At 39.5% G+C, this 23,939-nt stretch overlaps 1 protein-coding gene across 4 annotated transcripts in view; it reads left to right on the forward strand.

Moving 5' to 3' along the window:
• Nucleotides 1–23,939, forward strand: part of PHIP (pleckstrin homology domain interacting protein) — a 157,891-nt gene that overhangs the window by 103,547 nt on the left and 30,405 nt on the right. For 3 of the 4 annotated variants that reach the window (XM_070418206.1, XM_070418208.1, XM_070418209.1), the window contains exons 20-27: nucleotides 1,614–1,731; nucleotides 2,797–2,937; nucleotides 7,919–7,995; nucleotides 10,667–10,898; nucleotides 16,470–16,589; nucleotides 19,064–19,171; nucleotides 21,424–21,548; nucleotides 21,679–21,761. In XM_070418206.1, coding sequence (XP_070274307.1) covers nucleotides 1,614–1,731; nucleotides 2,797–2,937; nucleotides 7,919–7,995; nucleotides 10,667–10,898; nucleotides 16,470–16,589; nucleotides 19,064–19,171; nucleotides 21,424–21,548; nucleotides 21,679–21,761 — 1,004 coding nt within the window. The remainder of the gene's footprint in view (nucleotides 1–1,613; nucleotides 1,732–2,796; nucleotides 2,938–7,918; nucleotides 7,996–10,666; nucleotides 10,899–16,469; nucleotides 16,590–19,063; nucleotides 19,172–21,423; nucleotides 21,549–21,678; nucleotides 21,762–23,939) is intronic. The other variant, XM_070418207.1, reaches the window with a different exon arrangement.

Raw genomic sequence — 23,939 nt, forward strand, 5'->3', positions numbered from 1 at the left:
TAATGCCAAATGTCTAGAGCACATAATCTATGAATATAAACTCAGAAATCTACACTAATAAAAGAGAAACATGGTAATTAGCGTACGACCGCTACCCTTTTCATTGGCTAATCAGTGAGTATATGCAAATTAACTGTCAGCCAAGATGGCGGCCGGCAGCCAGGCAGCTGGAAGTGAACATGAGGCTTGCTTGCTGCAGTGAAGGAGGACTCCAACGTTCCCCGCCTGCGCTGCCGGCTTCTGAGCTGGCAGTTTGAAACTTTGTAACAAATATAGCCAGCCGGGATCTCAGAGCTGGAGTTATACATTGTTTCGATTATAGAAAGCAAACAAACCAGCAGGGAAGCCTCAGAGCTAGAGCCAGAGCTAAAGCTGGCCCAGAATTTAAAAAAGAAAAAGAAAAAAAGGAGTGGTTGGGAGCTTCAGTCAACAACCGCCAGCCTGAAAGCAGCCCTCAGCCCCTCACCCAGACTGGCCAGGCACGCCAGTGGGGACCCCCACCCTGATCCAGGACACCCTTCAGGGCAAACCAGCCAGCCCCCAGGCCTCTATCCTATATAGTAAAAGGGTAATATGCCTCCCAGCACCGGGATCAGCGGAGCAGCGAGGCCTCCTGGCACCGGATCAGTGTGACAGGCGGCAGCGCCCAAACCCCCTGATTGCCCTGCGGCTCTGTGTGTGACAGGGTGCGGCGTCCCAACCCCCTGATTGGCCCTGCTCTGTGACAGGGGGCGGCGCCCCAACCACACACACACACACACACACACACACACACACCCCGCCACGGGCCCTGCTCTGTGTGTGACAGGGTGCGGCGCCCCAACCCCCTGATCGACCCTGCTCTGTGTGTGACGGGGTAGAGCCATAACCTCCCCATCGGCCCTGCCCTGAGTGTGACAGTGGCTGCGCCCCAACCCCCTGATTGGCCCTGCTCTGTGGGTGATAGAGGCGGCGCCCCAACCCCCTGATCCACCCTGCTCTGTGTGTGACAGGGGGTGGTGCCCTAACTCCCCTATCGGCCCTACTCTGTGAGTGACAGGGTGGAGCTCCCCAACCCCCTAATTGGCCCTGCTCTGTGCATGACAGGGGGCAGCGCCCAACCCACTGATGGGCCCTGCTCTGTGCGTGACAGGGGGTGGCACCGCAACCTCCCCATCGACCCTGCCTTGAGTGTGACAGGGGGCAGTGCCCCAACCCCGCAATCGGCCCTACCCTGAGCGTGACTGAGGGTGGCATTGCAACCTCCCGATCCGCCCTGCTCTGTGCATGACAGGGGGTGGTGCCCCAACTCCCCAATCGGCCCTGCTCTGAGCCTGACCAGGGGCTGAACCTAGGGATTGGGCCTGCCCTCTGCCACCTAGGAGCAGGCCTAAGCCAGCAGGTCGTTATCTCCCGAGGAGTCCCAGACTGCGAGAGGGCACAGGCCGGGCTGAGGGTCCCCCCCCCCGAGTGCACAAATTTTTGTGCACCGGGCCTCTAGTATTTATCACATGCCTCTATCTGAAAGGAAAACATTAAGAGTAGCATTTCTTCTCTGACACCCAATACCTCTTTAGGTGAGAAATTAGGTGTAAAAATTCAAGATTAACATGTGGCTTTTAATTTTCTTTCAGTAGGCAAGAAGAATGGAGAACTGCAAAGGGAGAAGAAGAAATAAAGACTTACAGATCAGAAGAGAAAAGAAAACACTTAACTGCTCCAAAAGAGAATAAAACACCCACTGTCTCCAAGGTAAATAGTAATTACTTTTGATGTGTAATATTTTCTTTATAAATTTAGTAACCTTTTTAAGACCCTTTTGTAATAAAAAATGTCAACTTTTAAAATAAGATGCTTAATGAAGTAAAATTATTATAGTTATTTCTTGATTTCCTCTTTGTATTATCTATACTAATAAAGAGCTAATATGCTAATAGTCGGGACACTGTAATGCATAACGACCAGACCATTAGCATATTAGGTGGGACCACCCCGAGCTGGGGAGGGCAGGGGTGAGAGCCCATAGTGCCACAATCACCAGTCCTTCGCCACCCACCGCTCGCACTCAGAGCGTCCCGCGGCCCACCTACCAGGGGAAGGAGCACAGTGCAAGAGGCTGGAGGCTTCCACACTTTCCTCCAGTGCCATGATGGCGCAGAGCCGCCACATTGCTCTGGAGACAGGGCAGGTATGCGCTTTTGACCAAGAATCAAGCAAGCGATTCTTCAGTGTGCAGGCCAACGCTCTAACCACTGCACAACACCGACCAGGGCAGGTTTAAATTCTTATATTTATTGAGTTTTATATCTGTCACCATGTTGGACTTTTTTTTGGAATGTTGTCTTTTCATCTGACACAGAACTTTTCCCACATTCTGTATTCAGAAGAAAGAGAGCTGGCCACCTGATATTCGAGTCTCATAGTAACATGGTAGTTTTGTGATCACCTTTTTGGTTTCTAGTTTGCCTTTATTAATATGCCTCACAGTCAGTGGTCCTCTTTCTCATATCTGTTTTATAGGTTTTGTTTTGTGTTGGTATGGGAGAATTCAATGTTAGGCTTGGTTTATTATGAATCCTTAAATCCGTATTAGTCAATCAAAAGCAAGGTTTTTATAACATCAATTAGCAAGTGAATTTCAACATACACAAATCTGTGATTTTACTTGATATAATAAAATATTTGAACAGGTAGTCTAATCTAGTTTATGTAATATAAATATGTATGGATTTTTTATAATTAAGAAATATAACTTTTAAAGTAAAAAGTTAGCTGTTTAAGCATTCTGTAAATAAATTTAATTTACTTTTTCCCCAGAATCATGCCCATGAGCATTTCCTGGATCTTGGAGAATCCAAAAAGCAGCAGGCAAATCAACATAGTTATTGTACCAGATCTGCATTGGAAGAGATTCCTAGACCTGTGGAAGAGATAGAAAATGGCACTAGCTCTTCAGATGTAAGATCTCATTACATGCATAAATTTGTTTTCATTTTTACTTTTTTGAAAAAATATGACTTTAATTCTTCACATTTATTAATAAATTTATAGATGTAGCTCAAACATGGTATTTCTGGGCCTTATAATAATAGTGATAGCTTTCATTTACTGAAGACCTGCTATGTATGTTCCAGGCATAGCACACACATGCATAATCACATGCACAACACAAATTTGTATGAATTACTCCCATTTTACATTTATGAGGAATCTGAGGTTCTGAGATGCTTAGATTACACATTTACCTAATCCTATATAATAAAAGGTTAATATGCAAATTGACCGAACAGCAGAACGACTGGTTGCTATGACATGCACTGACCACCAGGGGGCAAATGCTCAACGCAGGAGCTGCCCCCTAGTGGTCAGTGCGCTACCAAAGGGAGAGCGCCACTCAGCCAGAAGTCAGGCTCATGGCTGTCAAGCGCAGCAGCAATGGTGGGAGCCTCTTCCGCCTCTGCAGAAGCGCTAAGTATGTCCGACAGGCCCCAAGGACTCCCAGACTGCAAGAGGGTGCAGGCCGGGCTGAGGGACACCCACTACCCCTATCCCCACCCCCAGAGTGCATGAATTTCATGCACTGGGCCTCTAGTTACTAAATAGTAGAGCAGGGATTAAACCCAGGTTCCTTTTACTCTAAAGCCAAGGCTTTTAAATGGTACCATCTATCCTATCTAATAAAAGAGAAACATGGTAATTAGCATACGACCGCTACCCTTCCCATTGGCTAATCAGGGCGATATGCAAATTAACTGACAGCCAAGATGGCCATTAACCACCAACAAAGATGGTGGCTAATTTGCATATGTAGGCACAATGCTGGGAGGCGGAAGGGAAAGGACGAAGAAGCCCCTTGCCACTGACAGTGATCGGAAACCCAGGGGGGAGCTAAGAGCCGCGGGCAGGGCAAAGGCCTCGGGGCCGCCTTTGCCCTGCCCCCCAGCTGTGATCAGAGAACCAGGCGCCTTTGCTGCCCCGGCCAGTGATAGCGGGAAGCAGTGGTGGAGCCACCAATGGGAGCTGGGCAGGGACAGAGCCGGCAGTCCAGGGAGCTAGGGATCCCTTGCCCAGGCCTAAAGCCTTGGCCAAAGACGTTAGGCCTGGGCAGGGGTGGAGCCTGCAATCGTGGGGAGCTGGGGGTCCCCTACACAGACCTAATGCCTTGGCCAGAGGCGTTAGGCCTGGGTAGGGGCGGAGCCTGCAACCACGGGGAGCTGGGGGTCCCCTGCCCAGGCCTAATGCCTCGGTCAGAGGCGTTAGGACTGGGCAGGGGCAGAGCGGAAGATCGCGGGGAGCTGGGGGTCCCCTGCCCAGGTCTAAGGCTCGGCCAGAGGCATTATTCCTGGGCAGGGGCGGAGCCTGCAACCGCGGGGAGCTGGGGGTCCCTGGCCCAGGCCTAATGCCTCAGTCAGAGGCGTTAGGCTTGGGCAGGGGCGGAACCAGGCATCGCGGGGAGCAGGGGCGGAGTCAGCGATCCTGAGCAGCTGGGGGTCCCCTGCCCAGGCCTAAGGCCTTGGCCAGAGGCGTTAGGTCTAGGCAGGGGCGGAGCCTGCAACCACAGGGAGCTGGGGGGTCCCCTGCCCAGGCCTAAGGCCTCGGCCAGAGGCGTTAGGCAGGGGCGGAGTCAGCAATCGTGAGCAGCTGGTGGTCCCCTGCCCAGGCCTAAGGCCTTGCCCAGAGGCATTAGGTCTAGGCAGGGGCAGAGCGGGAGATCGCGGGGAGCTGGGGGGTCTCCTGCCCAGGACTAATGCCTCCACCAGAGGCCTTAGGTCTTGGCAGGGGCAGTGCCAGAGATCGTGGGTAGCAGGGGCGGAGCCGGGAATGGTGGGAGCTGGGGGTCCCCTGCCCAGGCCTGATGCCTGGGCCAGAGGCATCAGGCCTGGGTGGGGGGTGGAGCTGGTGATTGGGGGGATATTCGGGTCCCCTTGCCCAGGCCTGAAGCCTGGGTCAGAGGCGTCAGGCTTGGGCAGGGGGTGGAGCAAGCGATCAGAGGGAGATGGGGGTCCCCTGCCCGGGCATGATTCCTGGGCCAGAGGCATCAGGCCTGGGCGGGGCTCAGAGCCAGTGATCGGGGGGAGATGGGGGTCCCCTGTCCAAGCTTGACGCCTCTGGCCGAGGCATCAGGCCTGGGCGAGGGCGGAGCCGGTGATCGGGGGGAGAGGGGGTTCCCCTGCCCAGGCCTGAATCCTGAGCCAGAGGCATCAGGCCTGAGCCAGGGGTGGAGCCAGCAATCGGAGGGGTCTGGGGGTCCCCTGCCCACGCCTGACACCTTGGCCAGAGGCATTAGGCCTGGGCGGGGGGCAGAACCAGTGATCGGGGGGGAAATGAGGGTCCCCTGCCCAGGCCTGACGGCTCTGGCAGAGGCATCAGGCCTGGGCAAGGGGCCGATCCTGCGATTGGAGGGCGATGGGGGTCAACGCCTGAGGGCTCCCAGTATGTGAGAGGGGGCAGGCTGGGCTGAGGGGACGACCCCCCCCCCCTCACACCCAGTGCACGAATTTCGTGCACCGGGCCCCTAGTATATATATAAAAGCCTAAGCGACTGTTCAAATGGTAGCTATGACGCGCACTGACCACCAGAGGGCAGACACTCAACGCATAGGCATGGAAACATGGAGCCGACTGAGGAATCTCAGGGAAGCGGGGAGGGTGGGAAGAGATTAACCAAAGATCTTATATGCATACTAGAGGCCCGGTGCACGTATTCATGCACCAGTGGGGTCCCTCAACCTGGCCTGCCAGGATCGGGCCGAACCAACAGTCCGACATCTACTGAGGGTCCTGTCTTGCAAGACGGTGCAGGGTGGGTTCATGCACTGGGCTTCTAGTGAAACTCTAGTCTGGTAACTATAATTAATCAATAAGCGTTTAACAATTTTGCTTACTTTTTTTTATAAGTCAGGTAACATTTTCTTTTTAAAGAAATTATTTTAATTTATTTGAGAGAGAGAGAGAGAAAAAACCAGGGATTAAAACCATAACCTGGGTATGTGCCCTGAATGGGAATTGAACCCACTACTTTTTGGTGTAGGGACCACGCTCCAACCATCTAAGCCACATTGGCTAGTGCTTGGTTAGTTTTTAATCTCTATACCAGAGGGTTAGTTTTCTCAATGTAATAAATATTTCCTTAAATGTCATTGTTCCTACTAAATATTTTTTCAGCAAGATAGTCAATTTGTAGGCACAAATTAATCTTATTCAGCACTTAGAACCATTTCTCTCCCCCATTCACCCTACTCCCTCCCCCACAGTTAGCTCAAAGACTCTATGATCTTAAATAATGATTACCAAACATTTTTCAAGCTGTGATGTGTTTTATGATGTTAGACATATGGAAATTTTCTGAGTATATTTTATATGGGTAGGGCAATATTAACTCAAATTGAGAGTATTCTACCCATAATTTAAAAGTTAGTCTCTGGTGGCTTAGGTCTTAGTGTGGCCAGGTCAAAATGATATGTCTAATCTGGTAAAAAGACATATTCCCTAATTACATAAACTCGACACATGACAATTTAGATATGTATACAAAACATAAAATGTATGTCAGCAAATTATTTGCCTTATAAAATGTTTCTGTATTTTTTAAAGGTTTATAGTATGATTTTTTAAATATTAAGTTTCTAGAAAATATTTTTTTGGTAATGTATTTATTTTTAAGTAAATGTATTGGTGTGACATTGGTCGACATGATAATATAGGTTTCAGGTGTGGGTTTCTATGTTACAAGATCTGAATATTGCACCATGTATCCACCACCCAAAGTCAAATCTCCCGTCACCATATATTAGGATCCCCTTCTCCCCCTATCTCCTTTCCTCTAGCAACCAGCACACCGTTTCTGTTCACGAGTTGCAGTTTTATATCCCACATATGAGTGAGATCATATGGTTCTTAGCTTTTTCTGACTGACTTATGTCACTTAGCATTATATTCTAGAAAATATTTTAAATATGATTCAGCTTACTAGAATCTTACGTATTTTCGGGTGCATTTGTTACATAAGAAAAATTTACTAATTCTTTATGTTCAAACTAATTTGTGCTTTACCGTCCTTTTAGAGCAATTAAATAAATTTCTAGAGGATTATATTAAGAACAGAATATCACCTTAGGCACAATGTATTATTAATGGGAAAAACTGCTGATTTTGGTTCAAATATTTTGTACTTTGATATAGTGGCTATTTTGTATTTAGCAATATATCTCCTTCCTCTTTAAAGAAGTAATATACTAAGGGTGGGAATAATCAGATCATTTGTTTAGATTTTTCAGTTATACTAAATAAAGATTAAAGAGAAACAACGTGCTTGGATAGTTTTTAATCCTCTACCATTGGGACAAAATAATACCAGACAGGAATAAGCCATTTTTATAATAATTATAATACATAAAAGTTTGTAATTTTAAGCTTCCAAAAGCATCTGTTTTTTTAAAAAGCTTAAATTTTAACACAGGCCCAAGAGGTAAAAAATGATTTGCTTTGTCAACTATGGAATTTGATAACCAATCTTGAAGAGAAGTGATAAGTCTTCTAAAAACAACAAATATGGGATGGGGGGCAAAAGTGTAGGTTTACAGTTGTGAGTACATGAAGCACCATTTATTCTTGTATTACTTACTAATATGTTTTACATATGAACCTACTTTTGCCGTATCATGTATGTTATTTACCCAAGAGATTGCTCTGAATCCAATATTAAAAATAAATATTGCATGCTTGGATACATTTAATAATTTGGATATATTTAATTATTAAATACATTGAATAATTTTTATATAAAAAAGGCCTGTATTTTTTCAACAAATATAAATCAGGTTTTTATTTAAATATTCTGCTTTGATTGGTAATATTAGATAATACTGATAATTTTCTATAAACATAAAACGTTATTTTATAAAATTGCACAATAAAATATATATTCAATATCTCACAGGAAGGTGAAGTTGTTGCTGTTAGTGGTGGAACCTCTGAAGAAGAAGAGAGAGCATGGCATAGTGATGGCAGTTCTAGGTAATTTAATGAATTTTTATTTCTCCAAATGTAATTAATATAAACACTTTAGAAAACTGAATATTCTTTTGTATCAGGCTCTTAGATTTCAAAGTTGCTCCTTTTTCAGAGTTATTTTGTAGTCATCCAAAATTTAGATTTTCTTTGTAACATGTTTTCTCTATTAGAAAAAAATTTGGTTATTGCAGCTAGATCTACAGAGATGCTTTATCTTTGTAGGTGATATTTTATTATTGAATGTTATTATTTTAACACTGAACCACAAATTAGTTTCATTACGGGTTTTGAGAAATATTTGAGCATTAAATTATGAAAGTAATGAGATCTTATAGAATTAACTATCTTATATAGTGGAATTTGTTGAATGCTGTTAATAATTTTTTTTCAGCAGTGAGAGTAAGTTTTTCTTTTTCCTGTTACCACCACCTCATTTGGTCATGTAAGTGAGGATTCTTTCAACTTCTTATGGTAGTAATTCACATTATTACAGGGCTGATATTCTTGGCTGACTTTGTAAGATTTAGTAACAAGAAGGAGTGTAGCCTCTGGAGATGATAATTATGTTTAGCTCCTCACACTTATTCCTTAGCAGCAGTAGCTTTTAATATACAATTGTCAGAGTAACCATGAGGATGGAGGTTCACACTTATTCCTTAGCAGCAGTAGCTTTTAATACACAATTGTCAGAGTAACCATGAGGATGGAGGCTCTAAGAATTCCTTATGTCATTGTTGGAATCAAGGGCTTTCCTATGTCCACAACAGAAATGATAGGCAAGCGCTCATGGTTATATTGGTAGGTTCCTGCATTTGAAACAAGGCAGTGAAACAAATATTTTCTTGTGGGCAATTTTATAAAGAACATGGGCTTTCAGTTTTATAGTTAGGTCTATGCTGGCAGCAGAAGATTTTTCATAAGAGCTGAGTGCTCCAGATAGTAGCAACTGTCAGTATTTGGCAGGTGCCATTTGCAGGGACTGTGGCTGGAGCAAGTATAAATAAATGCTTGTAAGTTGAGAACAGTCTATTCTTGTATAGATGTTTGCTCTACAAATGCATTCCCATGCATCTAGAATAGTATCTGAAAATTTTTAAGTTCTCTAGAATCAATTTTAAAATGAAGTCTGAAATCATACTAGAAAGCCAGTTAATTATTTAATTTTTATCTGTGGTGATAATTCTTGGGGAGGTATAGGTAAATGCCTATAAAGGACATTGAGCCAAGGGGAGGAGAGGTGGTGGGAGTGGCATAAAATTTCAGAAAAATCTGCCCTTTCAAGATTTACCAGGAATACTTTTAAAAGAGTGAGGTCATATATCACTAAATTTAGGCAAATTATTATTGAGTTTAACATAGTATAACTTAGATTTAAGGCATTTATATTTGTAAAACTGTATAAAATCAAGTAATGTTCTCATATACTAAAATTGAAACAGAAGATAACATAACTGGATTCTTCATTTTGCAACAACATTAGTTAAGCATAACTTCTAAGTCTGTTAAAGGTAAACTGAAAAGAAATGGCAAACATGATTGGTAGTGATACATAAAATAATAGGGTAAGGGTTGAAGTTTTTTGAATCATGGCATGCTTCGAAGCATAAGATATATCTAAGATATATGTAAATGCTCAGTATAGTTTACAGTCACAACCTTTTCACTGAACAAAAATACTTCTGATCTTGCCATGAGGGCATCAGAGTTCAACATAGGAAATCCCCCTGGCAAGAGGCTCTCACCTCTCAAAAAAAGTAATCCCTGTGCCGCCTCCTCCTCCTCAGTGTTGATACTTCCTGTGCTATCCAGGGCTATCTTTCTACTGTTACTAGAATTGAGGAAGATGATTCTGCTCCTTGTTTTTGCATGCCCCACAATATTTTGAACAAATGAAGCACTAATAAATTAATTTGCCTAAAATCATAGAAGGCACTTAAATTCATTGTTTCAATTAAAGCTGTGGCCCTGCCCTAGCCAGTTTGGCTCTGTGGATAGAGTGTTGGCCTGTGGACCAAAGGGTCCCAGGTTTGATTCTGGTCAAGGGCACATACCTAGGTTGCAGGCTCCTCCCGGGCCTGGGCTTGCACCGGAGGCAATCAATCGATGTGTTTCTCTCACATAAATATGTGTCTCTGTCTTTCCCTCTGTCTTCTAGTCTCCGTAAAAATCAATGGAGCCCTGCCTGGTTTGGCTCAGTGGATAGAGCATCTGCCTGTGGACTGAAGGGTCCCAGGTTCGATTCTGGTCAAGGGCATGTACCTTGGTTGCAGGCATATCCCCAGTGGGGAGTGTGCAGAAGGCAGCTGATCAATGTTTCTCTCTCATCGATGTTTCTAACTCTCTATCCCTCTCCCTTCCTCTCTGAAAAAAATCAATAAAATATATTTTTAAAAAATCAATGGAAAAATATCCTCAAGTGAGGATTAACAACAACAACAAAAAGCTGTGGGCTTATTTATCTTAATTGTTTCTTATATATTTAAGTAAGTTAAGCCTATAGAATTTTAAGAAACTGTTTAGAAGATAATGAGTTGAAAGTTAAGGAAATACTTTAGTTCATTAATATGTACTATTTTGTCATTTATCTTTATTATACTTTTTTTTGCATTTTTATAAAACAGTCTTAATATGTATTTTGTCTGTGTGTGTTTTAAATAATTTTTTTCTTTTTTAGTGACTACTCCAGTGATTATTCTGACTGGACAGCAGATGCAGGAATTAATTTGCAGCCACCAAAGAAAATTCCTAAGCATAAAACCAAGAAAGCAGAAAGCAGTTCAGATGAAGAAGAAGAATCTGAAAAACAGAAACAAAAGCAGATTAAAAAGGAAAGGAAAAAAATACATGAAGAAAAAGATGGACCAATATCACCAAAGAAAAAGAATCCCAAAGAAAGAAAACAAAAGGTTAATTTATATATAAACTAATATTTTCTATGAAAACAAAGCACACATTTTAAAAGTGCAGTTTATGAACGTTAACATTGTTGAGCTGTACCAGCAAGCAGTAATAGAAAAAATTTAGAAGTATACAGTAGTAAAACAGAGTACAGCAGGTCCTTGAATAAGGTTTCAATTAATATCCATTTGATGTAATGGTATGAGATGCTATAGGAACTTAACTCTTGTTTATATTAATTAGCCTCTTATAAATTGGTTTTATTATATGTCATTTCGACTTTGTATGTCAGAGATCCTATTAACAACAGTGAGTATTTAACTATATATCAAAATATATTTAGTTTATTCAGGTTTAAATATTTACCTTATGAGAATGTTTTCTTGTAGAATTAATTACTTTCTAAATATTGAACATTTAGTCTATAACAAGAGCAGATTTTTCTTGACAATCCCATGGGATTTGTTTATGTATGTTTTTAAAAATCTACAGTTTATTAGTCCTTTAATTGCCATTACCTTTTAACCACGCTTATTTTTATTTCTGAAAATAAACAGAAAACATAGGGAAAGCATCACCTGGAATAAGAATGGCAAAATTTGGCCTGTGGGGATCTGCCCAAATCTGGCAGTCCGACATCCCCCAAGGGGTTCCGGATTGTGAGAGGGCACAGGCCAGGCTGAGGTACCCCACTGGTGTGGGCCTCTAATCCTATCTAATAAAGAGGGAGTATGCTAATTGACCCTCGTGCCATCGCAAAGATGGTGGCATGCACAGCCAATAAGGAATGAATATGCTAATTGACTGTCACACCCTCAAAGATGGCGACAGCCACAAGATGGCAGCACCCAGTCCCCTCAGCCCTGCTGGGCTGGCAGGCGTGTGGCAAGGCCGGGCCCACCAACAGTCAGGGCTGACCCCGAGGCACAGGCAAGCCTAGGATGGCGGCTGCCCAGCTGCCCAGGGCCACCTGAAGCTCAGGTAACAAGGGCCAGCCAAGGCTTACGCTGCCACCAGTAGCAGCAGCAGAAGTGTGATGGGGGCGTCGCCTTCACCTGATCGCCTGTGAGGGCTCCCTGACTGTGAGAGGGGGCAGGCCGGGCTGACAGACCACACCCCCCTCCAGTGCATGAATTTCCACGCATCGGGCCTCTAGTATAAATATAAAGGCTGTAACAAGCCTTTACTAATTTATATAGTATGTGAGCCATAATCACATGGTCCTTAGGCTGTCATTTGTAGAATTAAATACTAGAGTCTTTTAGGGTCTTTATCCCCAGAGACCTTTGAAAGTTTTAAATAATACTTTAAATTTATCTTAAGTGTTTATTTTATACTAGAGGCCTGGTGTATGAAATTCATGCACTCCGTGGCGGGGGTGTGGTCCTCAGCCCAGCCTGCACCCTCTCGCAGTCCGTGGGCCCTCAGGGGATGTCTGACTAACAGCTTAGGCCCGCTTTCCGTGGCAGTCAGACATCCTTAGCGCTGCCCTGGAGGCAGGAAAGGCTCCCTCCACCGCCACGAGCTCGCCAGCCATGATTTGGCTTCTGGCTAAGCGGCACTCCCCCTGTGGGCCATACAATGACCACCAGGGGGCAGCTCCTGCATTGAGCATCTGCCCCCTGGTGGTAAGTGCGTGTTATAGCGACTGATCGTTTTGCTGTTAGGTTGATTTGCATATTAGCCTTTTATTATGTAGGATGTCTCCATTGAGCTCTTGTTTGTTTCAGCTTTATAGTTATGAATTACTTTAATTTGGATTCCACTGCCTTCTATTCTTCTTGTCACCCCCTTTTCTTTTATCTGGGGAAGATTTACCAAAGAGAATACCATGCTTTTGCTCAGTTTTCTTCTTCTCTCTAGTTAGTGATGATAAATGTATATGGACCCATTATTTTATGTGGTAGATTGGTTAAAGAAACCTTATTTAGCCATGTATGTCACTAAAAAGGTTAACACTTTTTTTTTTTTTCTAAGCTCAAGACAATTCTGATGCACCTTTGAGTTTTGCACTGTGAGAATATAATTCTTTTGCACTTTGTGGTCTCCTTTGATTGATAATCATCTACAAACTAATACCTTAGGCTTCTTCATTCAATGCTGCATTTTTATTCGCGATTACTGTTTGGTATATTTTAATTTCACTGTTTTGCTTATACCAGTAGTATTGTAACAGGATCTATCTGCCACTAAATTTATGTGGGACAGATTTAAAATATAGTAAGATTACGCCCTAGCCGATTTGGTTCAGTGGATAGATCATCAGCCTGCGGACTGAAGGGTCCCAGGTTCGATTCCAGTCAAGGGCACACGCCCAAGTTGCAGGCTCGATTCCCAGTGTGGGGGCATGCAGGATGCAGCCCATCAATGATTCTCTATCATCATTGATGTTTCTATCTCTCTGTCCCTCTCCCTTCCTCTCTGAAGTCAATAAAAATATATTTTAAAAAAATGAAATATAGTAAGTCTAGAATATTGTAGGCCATTTCCTTTCATTTGGATTTTGTTCACATGGTTTGGTGCTAGCCTACTAGTAGATCCAGCAGTGGGTAGAATTGTCCTTATTCCTTAGTCTTCTTGTTATCTCAACTAATATTTCCTTTTTTTATGCATAGAGTTGTAGAGCTGGAAAATAAGAGATCATTAAGCAATTGATATTATTGCTTCTATTAAAATATTTTCCATGTGACTAATTCTGTTTCAATTAATTAAGCAAGAAAATCAGTAAGGTAGATATAGAAAATGCTTACAAGAAAGTAGGATTCTCCAAAGATGAACTAAAGAAATCTCAGATCGTATCTGACATATATCCCTTATGGTTTTAGGGGCTCTGGAAACCAGATCAATAAATTTTTATTGTGTGCTTATTATTTATAAAGCAATACAGTGGATAAAAAGATATTCAAGACATAGTTAATATTTATGCTAAAAATAATGTGTGTCTAACAAGTTGCTTGAATGTCCTAAGGTAAAAATAGAAGAAATAATCATATGTTTAGTTGCCAGATAATGTTTAAAAATAATAGATCAGAAACCAAATGGGGACATCTTATTTTAGAGTTTTAGATAAGGCTTTCAGAAGAAATAAGATTTGAGGTGGGCCTAGAAGAATTTCTATGGATAGAAAATAAATTAATTACCCATATTTCCAAAATTTAAAAGAAATCTTATCATTAGGCTAGAAATTTTGAGGAATATTCAGTGCATCTTATTCCCTAAGTGGTTTTAAATACCAAGTGACAGAAATCTACTTTAACCAAAAATTATAGGTGTTCTAAGAATTATTGGTGAACAAGATTTATTCTCAAAATGATTCTTGGCTATGCAAGAGTCTTAGAGTTATAAATATAGTTATTCCTGTTTAATGTCCAATTTATCTGGCTTTAGGTAAGAGTGATTAGCTATCGCAATAAACATAGAATTTTCCTTATTGGAAGAAATACTTGTCTAGTTTAATTGACAGTCCTTACTGAGGCTGGGTTTAACAATTTTTAGATTTTTTTTGTACGTGTTTTTCTCTTTATTAAGTCAAAGGACACCTTTTTATTTTTATTTATTTATTTTTAAATATATTTTATTGACTTTTTACAGAGAGGAAGGGAGAGGGATGGAGAGTTAGAAACATCGATGAGAGAGAAACATCGATCAGCTGCCTCCTGCACATCTCCTACTGGGGATGTGCCAGCAACCCAGGTACATGCCCTTGACCAGAATCGAACCTGGGACCCTTCAGTCCGCAGGCCGATGCTCTATCCACTGAGCCAAATCGGTTTCGGCAAAAGGACACCTTTTTAAAAATATACTTTTTAACTTAAAACCTCAATATACAAAACTGATAAAATTTGTAGATCTAACTCTGATGCAGTACATAGTAACAGTGGCTACTCAGAAACCCTGTGGATAAAATTACTGTTCAGGTGTCATCTGACTTAACATAACATTGCAAATCTTAGACATACAAAACTTATTGTCAAGTGATCCTCTGTAGCCTGTTGTACTCTGGTCCTCCTCATCTCATTCCAAAACCTTGATGTTATCCATCGTAATTATTGTGGTTCTTTCTTTTAAGTAAGTTCAGCACCTAATTGTTTTCACCATTTCTGCTGTCACTCTCACTTGATTTATTGCAGTAGCCTTCCATCATTCTTTCTACTTCTTCCCTTTCCCCCTTAGAGTCTATTCTGTGAAGCAAGTATTGACAAACTTTTTCTGTAGAGTTCCAGCTATTCTGCCTTTGTAGCCTGAAAACAGCCATAGACAATACATAAATGAATAAATATGGCTGTGTTCTAATAAAATTTGATTTATAGATAGCAGACTGGGCTTGGACTGTGGGCCATAATTTCAAAATCCCTGCTCTGATGCATCCAGAGTAATCCTTTAAAAATGCAAGTCAGATCCTATCACTCTTCTGACTAAAATTCTCCAGTAGACCCATGTCACATGCAGTAAAAGCTCATCTTTTTTTCCTTCCTTACTTTCCAGGAAGATGTGGTTAATGAAGAGGAAAATGGATATTGAATAGTAGCTCTTACAGTACCTGTTGCACATAGTGTTCTGTGATACCCCATTATGACATTGCTTCTTATAGTGAACTTGCATTAACTCAGTAATAACTGTTTTTTTTTAAAAAAACACAAGAGGATAAAATTTAGAATATTATGTATATAAACACAGAACCAAACAGTTTTAATCAATTGCATGAAGTTTCTCTGATTATAAATACTAGGTTTCAAAGTCCATTTTTTCTAAGTCTAATGTAACAACATTCAGACCATGATGGCCACTTGTGGGTGAGCAGCAAAGTTTAAAAGGCCTAGTTTTATATTTATCACATATTTTATATTAAACTTATTTTCTAAGTGATCCTTTCTAACCTGTTGTACTCTAGTCCTCATCACTTAGAAAATTAGTTTTCTCAGAGGCCTACTTTTATATTTTTCCACAAAAATTAAAAAGTAAAGTAATTGGCTTAACAGCATTTTGTTTGGGAAAAATCCAAAGAAATTTTTTGTTGTTGTTGTTAGAAGCTTATTGTGAGCCAAGAGTGAGAAATGCTATTTTTTTAAAAAGGGAAGAGGAGTATTCTTGGGCTATAGAGAAGTATAATGCCCAGCCATGGAAACAATTAGACTTCTGTGTTTTACATGAGTTAGCCCATATGAGAATATCTTAGTTGTTATGAACACGTTGTGACTAGGATTTAAAAAACAAACCATCAAATATGCTTTGTTTTGCTACATGGAAAGTTTATAAAACTGATGGAACTTTGAGAGAAAGGGAGACTACACAGAGCTTATACTTTGATGTTTATGGGAATATCTTGTCACTTAGTTTTGTTGTGAATGTTGTCTGTAGGTTTTGGATTATTTAGTTTTTTGTGTTGTTTTTTTGTATGTATGTGCAGTGATTTGGCCACTACTGCCATCTTTCCAGAATAGCTTTTTAATACCTAAAGAATATACATTGTTGTACAATGATTTCCTTTATTTGTTTAAATACCTTTATAGTTATTTTAAAACACAGATTATAAATGAATGCTTTTACGATAATACTACTTTAAATGTTCTAAACCTTAGAGATTGGCGGTAGGAGAACTAACGGAAAATGGATTGACATTAGAAGAATGGTTGCCTTCAACATGGATTACAGATACTCTTCCCCGAAGATGTCCATTTGTACCACAGATGGGGGATGAGGTACATTTAAACTTTTAAAAACATCCTTTATTTGTTTTTTCAAGTTACTTTAAACATTGTTATAACTCTAGAACCAGAACTCTGAAAGATTGCAGTTGTTTCTTAAAGTATCGCATTCTAGGTGTTTGTATGTTTAGAAAAAGTGAAGTCAGGAGAGAAGTGCTAATGATCATCTTTTTTGAGATTTCTATAAATATTGTAAATCAAAATAATTTTCAAAATGGAAATTTTGATGACATTTTAAAAACTATCATTTATTTTTAATAATAGAGTTTTGTTGCCAGTTTCCTTTTTAAAATTAAAATACATTAATTTTTCATTTTAGACCAGTATTTTCTTGTAATTTCATTCATAAGTTTTATGTAAATGCTTACAATATTCATAATTTGTCTCTTAGATCGTTAAAAAGTTCTATTATTTTAGAATAAGAAACATTTCATTTTTAAGAAAATGTGATTGGCCATCATTTGATTTTACCCTTTGGACTATGAAATGAAAAATGTATGATCTTATATCAAAGTTTCTCATTCCAGGATTCGTGTCTCCTTGCATAATGTTAAGAGATAGGATTATCTGGTGTCCAGTAGATGAACAGTAAGAAGTCAGGAATTAAAATGGCTTCTTTAGCAAAGCATACTAATTAGCTATAGAAAGTAGCAAGTGGCAGTTGATAGTAAAAGAAGGAAATCAAAAACTTTATATTGCAAGAATAACTCTAATGAACAGTCTAAAATAATTCATGTAGAGATCCTATTTGTCAAAGAAGTTTTGAAGAGTACAGAACATTATCACGTTGTTGTAATTTAGTTCAATGATAGATCCTAACAGATCCTGCCACATCAAGAAAATGCTTGATTGTATTATATTTAACATACTGTTTCAAGATGGTCAGAAAGTTCGTAATTGTTTGTTGAATAATTTCCTATCAAAATGTCCAAGTTGTCTTTTTAGTTGTTGGTGCTTAAATAGGTAATTTTTCATTATTCAGCACCATTCATTCCTTCATATTAGATTTTAGACAACTGAATAATGATATTAATGGATAGAATGAAAGTATGTAGAATAATGAATGTTCGAAAATATTACTAAGAACTTAACATTTTTAAAAATTTGAATAGCTGTTTTTTGTTTTTTTTTAACAAGCTCTATTATTTTTTATTAGTGGGAAGAATTTTTGGTATCCAATTACTGTGTTCAAGTATAAGTTCTACAGGATGATAGTCAGGAGTTACTTAAATTTGACCTTTATAGCATAAGGATAAATGGATGTCTTGCTGTTTTTATAAGGATAAAATATATGTGACAATACATTTTTCACTTTCAAGTTCTGCATATGTATAAACGACTGCTGCAAAAGTAAGGGAACAATAAACCTAATCATGATCCTTAGTCATAGCCTTTTTATGCAACAAGATTAACTTATTTTGAATTAAAAAAATAGGTGAAACAAAAAACACTAAAAAATGTCTACTCTTCTTAGTCTATAACAAAATTAATGTTATTTTGAACACTTCAGATATGATTGACATTATAAAACACATGGCACAGAGGTTACACAACACATTAAGGATTTCTGCTGCAGACTCAGCTGCTTAAGAGCCAGGTGAATCACAGCACATGACACAGCAACCGAATGAGCCCCATCCTCGGACTACTTGAAAATATTATTGAACTATATACAATAAATTGTGTTCATTTATTATCATTATTATTATTAAGTAGAGGCTCGGTGCATGGATTCGTGCACCATTTGGGTTCCTTGGCCTGGCCTACGGGGATCAGGCTGAAACCAGCTCTCCAACATCCCCTGAGGGGTTCCGGATTGCGCGAAGGCGGTTCTTGGGTGACACACCTCCTCTGGTTCCGGGTGTGTCACCCAAGAACTGTAGCTGCCAAGTCACTGCAGCTCAGCAGTTCCTGCGTTGAGCGTCTTCCCCCTTGTGGTCATAACTACTGTTCTAACAGTTGGATAGTCACTTAGGCTTTTATATATATAGTCTAGAGGCCCGGTGCATGAAATTCATGAACAGGTAGGTAGGGTCCCTAGGCCTGGCCGGTGATGAAGGCTGATGAGGTTCCCTGCCTCCTCCTTACCTTGCTGTCTGCACGCCGCCACTGCACAGTTCCCTGCCTCCCCGCCTCTTCCTTCCCTCACTACCCGCGCATCGCTACCATGTGGTTCCTGCGCCGCCTCCTTCCCTCGCTCCCTCAGTGCCCACCATGTTCCGCACTGCTCCCTTGTCAGCGCATGTCATAGCAAGTGATTGAACTCACAGTCGAGCTCTCAAGAGACATTTTGTATATGTCTTCTTTAATATATATAGGTATTTAGTTCAAAAAAAGAAACAAAAACTTGAGGAAAAGAAGGGAGAAAATAAAATATTAGAATAACTTTAAAGGACATTAAATTCTTGCATATTGTGTTAAAGGAAACACATTCAAGTTTTAAAATTGTGACTTTATTTACTTCTCAGGTTTATTATTTCCGACAAGGACATGAAGCATATGTTGAAATGGCCCGGAAAAATAAAATTTATAGTATCAATCCCAAAAAACAACCATGGCATAAAATGGAACTACGGGTATGATATTTATTACTATTTAATAGCCCCAAATTATGTATTTATGGAATATGGAGAAAATTGTATTGTTAGTAGTTTTACTATAAGAAACTGTATCATGAAGATACCTTTCTTAACTGAAGCAATCTGGGGAGTAGAGGGTGTTTAACGTTCTAAGAAACACAAGATTGACTAAATTTGTATACTCTGATAGTTTATAAACTACGTACAAAATATAATTATAGTGAAAATTAGACAACACTAATGTCTAAGGTAAAAATTCATGTTTGTAAATTTGTTAAGTATTTCTAGATTTATCAGCAGTACTTCAGAATTAGTAGTTCTAAACCTCTAAGTGTTGGAAAACTCTTATTTCATTCAAAGGTTTCGTTCTAGTTTTTCTTTACTGTTTAAAATTTAAATATAATTTGCATACTATATAGTACACAGATCTTAGGTACAGTAAGTCCTTGGGTTGTGTAGGAGATCCATTCCTACGGCGCGACGTAACGCAATTTTTGCTGTAAATCAGAACCCACCTACATAAGCTCCTATGTCACTCACATGGAGCACATACACAGCAGTAATGAAGTGAAACAGTAAAAAAAATTTAAAAGAAAGATAATTCCTGACGTATACTTGTGGTAAATAAATAATAAAAAACATAAAGCACATAGGTTCATATGTCGAAATGACGGAACTTTTTTTTATATAAATAAATGGGAGATGGCGACGTAACCACAAAATGATGTACATCGAGTCCGATGTAACCTGAGGACTGTCTGTATGTACCTCAATGAATTTATTTTTATCTATATATATATGTATTTACTGGAGGCCGGTGCATGACATTCGTGCACTGGGAGGTGTGGGGGTCCCTCAGCCTGACCTGCACCCTCTCCAATCTGGGAGCCCTCAGGGGAGCCCTCTCCAATCCACAAGTTTCTGTCTTTGCAATCATATGAGCAAATTGTCTGAGACCCCAACTCAGTTTGGTTTGTTGCTCACAGGATAATAGATGCTTTTTTTTTTTCTTTGCTTCATTGGTGGAGATTTCCTGGAAGTTTTAGGATATCTTCCCTTTAATTTTTCCTAGACACTCTGATCTTACTTAAGTCTCTCACCTTTGCTTTCCCTCCATCCCCCACTGCACCAGTAACTTGCTCCAGGCTCACTTTTCTCTAGTGCAGCGGTTCTCAACCTGTGATACACGACCCCTTTGAGGGTCGAACAAACCTTTCACAGGGGCCGCCTAAGACCATCAGAAAACACATATATAATTACATACTGTTTTTGTGATTAATAACTATGCTTTAATTATGTTCAATTTGTAACAATGAAAATACATCCTGCATATCAGATATTTATATTACGATTCATAACAGTAGCAAAATTACAGTTATGAAGTAGCAACGAAAATAATTTTATGGTTGGGGGTCACCACAACATGAGGAACTCTATTAAAGGGTTGCGGCATTAGGAAGGTTGAGAACCACTGCTCTGGTGTCTAGGACAGTGGTCGGCAAACTGCGGCTCATGAGCCACGTGCGGCTCTTTGGCCTCTTGAGTGTTGCTCTTCCACAAAATACCACGTGCGGGCGCGTACGTACAGTGCGATTGAAACTTCGTGGCCCATGCGCAGAAGTCGGTATTTTGTGGAAGAGCCACACTCGAGGGGCCAAAGAGCCGTATGTGGCTCGTGAGCCACAGTTTGCTGACCACTGGTCTAGGAGATCCATCTGCCACCAGAACTACGATTCCCAACATTCCTGGTGTTCCCTGCGCTCTGGGCTTCCGTTTCCGGTCTTGGGGCTGCCACCAAAACTACTATTCCAGAATTCCTGGTGCTCCATGTGGTCTTGGTTTTACCCTTTCTACTCTGTCTCCGTCCCATGGCCTCCCACTCTGCCAAGTCCTCCAAGCCACCAGCTGTCTCTCTCTGCTCTCTGTCTGGCAGCTTGGGTAGCCAATTTTCCCAAGCTGCTCCATTCTCCACCAGCTCTCCCACTCTGCTCTTCGCCCTGCGCCTGTGTATGCAAATTAACCTGCCATCTTTGTTGGGTTAATTTGCATACTCACACCTGATTGGCTGGTGAGTGTAGCAGAGGGACATTCAATTTACATGTTTCTCTTTTATTATATAGGATACATACATACACCCACACACACAGTAATTGCCTATATCATGATTTAAATGAAGATGCTTTTTCAGTTATGTTTAGCAATTCATTTATTTTGTGAAGATGGTTTCTTATTTCCTGTATCTTCCTCAGGAACAAGAACTGATGAAAATAGTTGGCATAAAGTATGAAGTGGGCTTGCCTACCCTTTGCTGCCTTAAACTTGCTTTTCTAGATCCTGATACTGGTAAACTGACTGGCGGATCATTTACCATGAAGTAAGGACTGTTGAAAAAGGCAATAGTTTCTTAGTATTGTAAATTGTTTATCAAGATTCAGTTAAATTTTAATGTCTCTTAGATATTTTTAGGTATGTGACCTAATCAGTTTGTTTCTCTTTGTAATTAGATACCATGATATGCCTGACGTAATAGATTTTCTAGTCTTGAGACAACAATTTGATGACGCCAGATATAGGCGGTGGAATATAGGTAGGTAATTTTAGAAACCATAGATGTTTGTTTTTAATCTATTAAATCATTTAATATTTTTCATTATTTAGGAAAAGATAACCACAGAAATTGTCTTGTCATTTCTGGGAATATTAATAGCAAGGACAATATTGTGTCATATACTTTTAAGTATTTTTTTTATGAATGAAATGCTTTTAATTTAGTTGATGCTGAAATTGTAAGCATTTGTTCCTCTTACATTTGTTAACTTATACGGTTCTTTATAACTATTCTTTAGCTGTTTTGTTTGTTAACTTAAATCTTTATTCAGAAATATTAATAATTCAAAATTGAAGCAAAAGATGTCTTCAAGGTTCAAAATGTTTAATAATAATTTAGACTGGGATTAAAGTTAAACTGACATTTTTTGTTCGGTTAATTGTTATGTAATTCTTAAACATTAATACTGTTATCAAAACTCAAAATAAATTTTAAAATCCTTAAAAGTTTCTAGGTATTTAAATGCATTAATCTATGTACAAATGGATGTACTGTTCATTAAATTATTTCTTTTAAAAATGTCATGCAGGCCACTCTTTGTCATCTTGGAGTGAAATGTGGTGCTTCTATAGATAGCATAATGTGGTTTGAAAAGGCACGTTAATTGATATATCAGTCCATCTCTCCTCAAGTGCCATTGCCATGATTTGTCTTTTTTTTGTTTGGGCTTGGTGGACTTGGAAATTTATATGTGTTTTCTAAAAGGAAAAATTAGGAAAATTCAAGTTATCAAAATTACGGTCATGGGAGTTACCAAAAAAATTATGTATCATGTATCATTTCTCTGGAAGTTTTGAAAGGTGTATTCCATAAAATAAGGGAGTAAACCAAGATAGAGAAAGATATGGAATTCCCCCCTCTACCCCCCCACAGGAACAGGAAATTTTTTCAGAGCAGATAGGAATTCCCAAGTAATAGTCAACAAAAGTCTAAGGATAGCATCTGTCTAGCAAGCCTATAAAACAACCAGATCAGAAGATATTGTCTACCAAGAATACAGTCTTCAGGGGAACAAAATGGAACTGATAAATTATCTAACATGTTTGACTTTGTGGGAAATTAAATTGGAGAGTGTTTTTTAGTTTGAGCTGTTAGAGACAGTCATAACTGCAGAGAAAACTAACCATTTAAAAAAATGGAACAATTATACAACATACAAGAAAGCAAGTGTGTGCAACTTGACTTAGGAGCAAACAATATTTACATAGTCATGATAAAGAAAAACAATATGGATTAAATAAAATACATATACCTTTTATATACAGTTGTATGGATAGAGGTTAGTGCTTAATGTCTAAAATTGGTGAATGGAGAAATAGATCTATATTCATTATTTAGAAATTTGTAAGTAAATCTCAAGTTGTAAGAGTTAAAAGTTTTCTTGGTTTTGGTTATAATTTTGTACATTTGAGTTTCAAAAATTATTTGTATGTGTTGGTTGATAAGGTACATTTTATTTTTTTAAGAACATGCATCTGCCAATTAATTACAGAACAAATATTCATGTCCACAAAGATATCAGAAATGAGCTGATAACAAACTAAGGAGACAAATATGGTGAGCATTAGAAAAATCAGAGATATTTCAAGTGGATGTACATCAGAATTTTCTCATTTAGATCTTATAACCAGCACCACCACCAAATTTATAGATTAATATTTCTTCTAAAGTTAGTACTTCTTAGTCTTTTATTTCTGAAGATACAGTAGTGCCAAATCCTTGTCCACGGGTATGTGTTTCAAGGCTCCCAGTGGATACCTAAGGCTGCAGATAGTACAAAACTTTATATATAGTTTTTTTTCTATGCATATATACTGTGATAAAGTTAAATTTATAAATTAGGCACAGTAAAGAGATTAACTACAATAAGTAATAAAATAGAATAATATAACAATATATTGTAATAAAAGTGAATGTTCTCTCTCTGTCTCTCTCTCTCTCAATGTGGGATGTCATAAGATTGCTTCTTGCTACTCAGAATGGTGCACAATTTAAAACTTAAAATATTGTTTATTTTTGGAATTTTCTGCTTAATATTTTCAGTCTGTTGTTGACCACAGGTAACTAAAATTGTAGAAAATGAAACTGCATGTTGGTGGGACAGGGCTATACTGTATATGTATCTGTATAACAACTGCTATTTAAAATTATATTAAT

Source organism: Myotis yumanensis, unplaced genomic scaffold (genome assembly GCF_028538775.1).
Source record: "Myotis yumanensis isolate MYYU_CA2020_CCGP unplaced genomic scaffold, mMyoYum1.0.hap1 SCAF_6, whole genome shotgun sequence".
NCBI lineage: Eukaryota > Metazoa > Chordata > Mammalia > Chiroptera > Vespertilionidae > Myotis > Myotis yumanensis.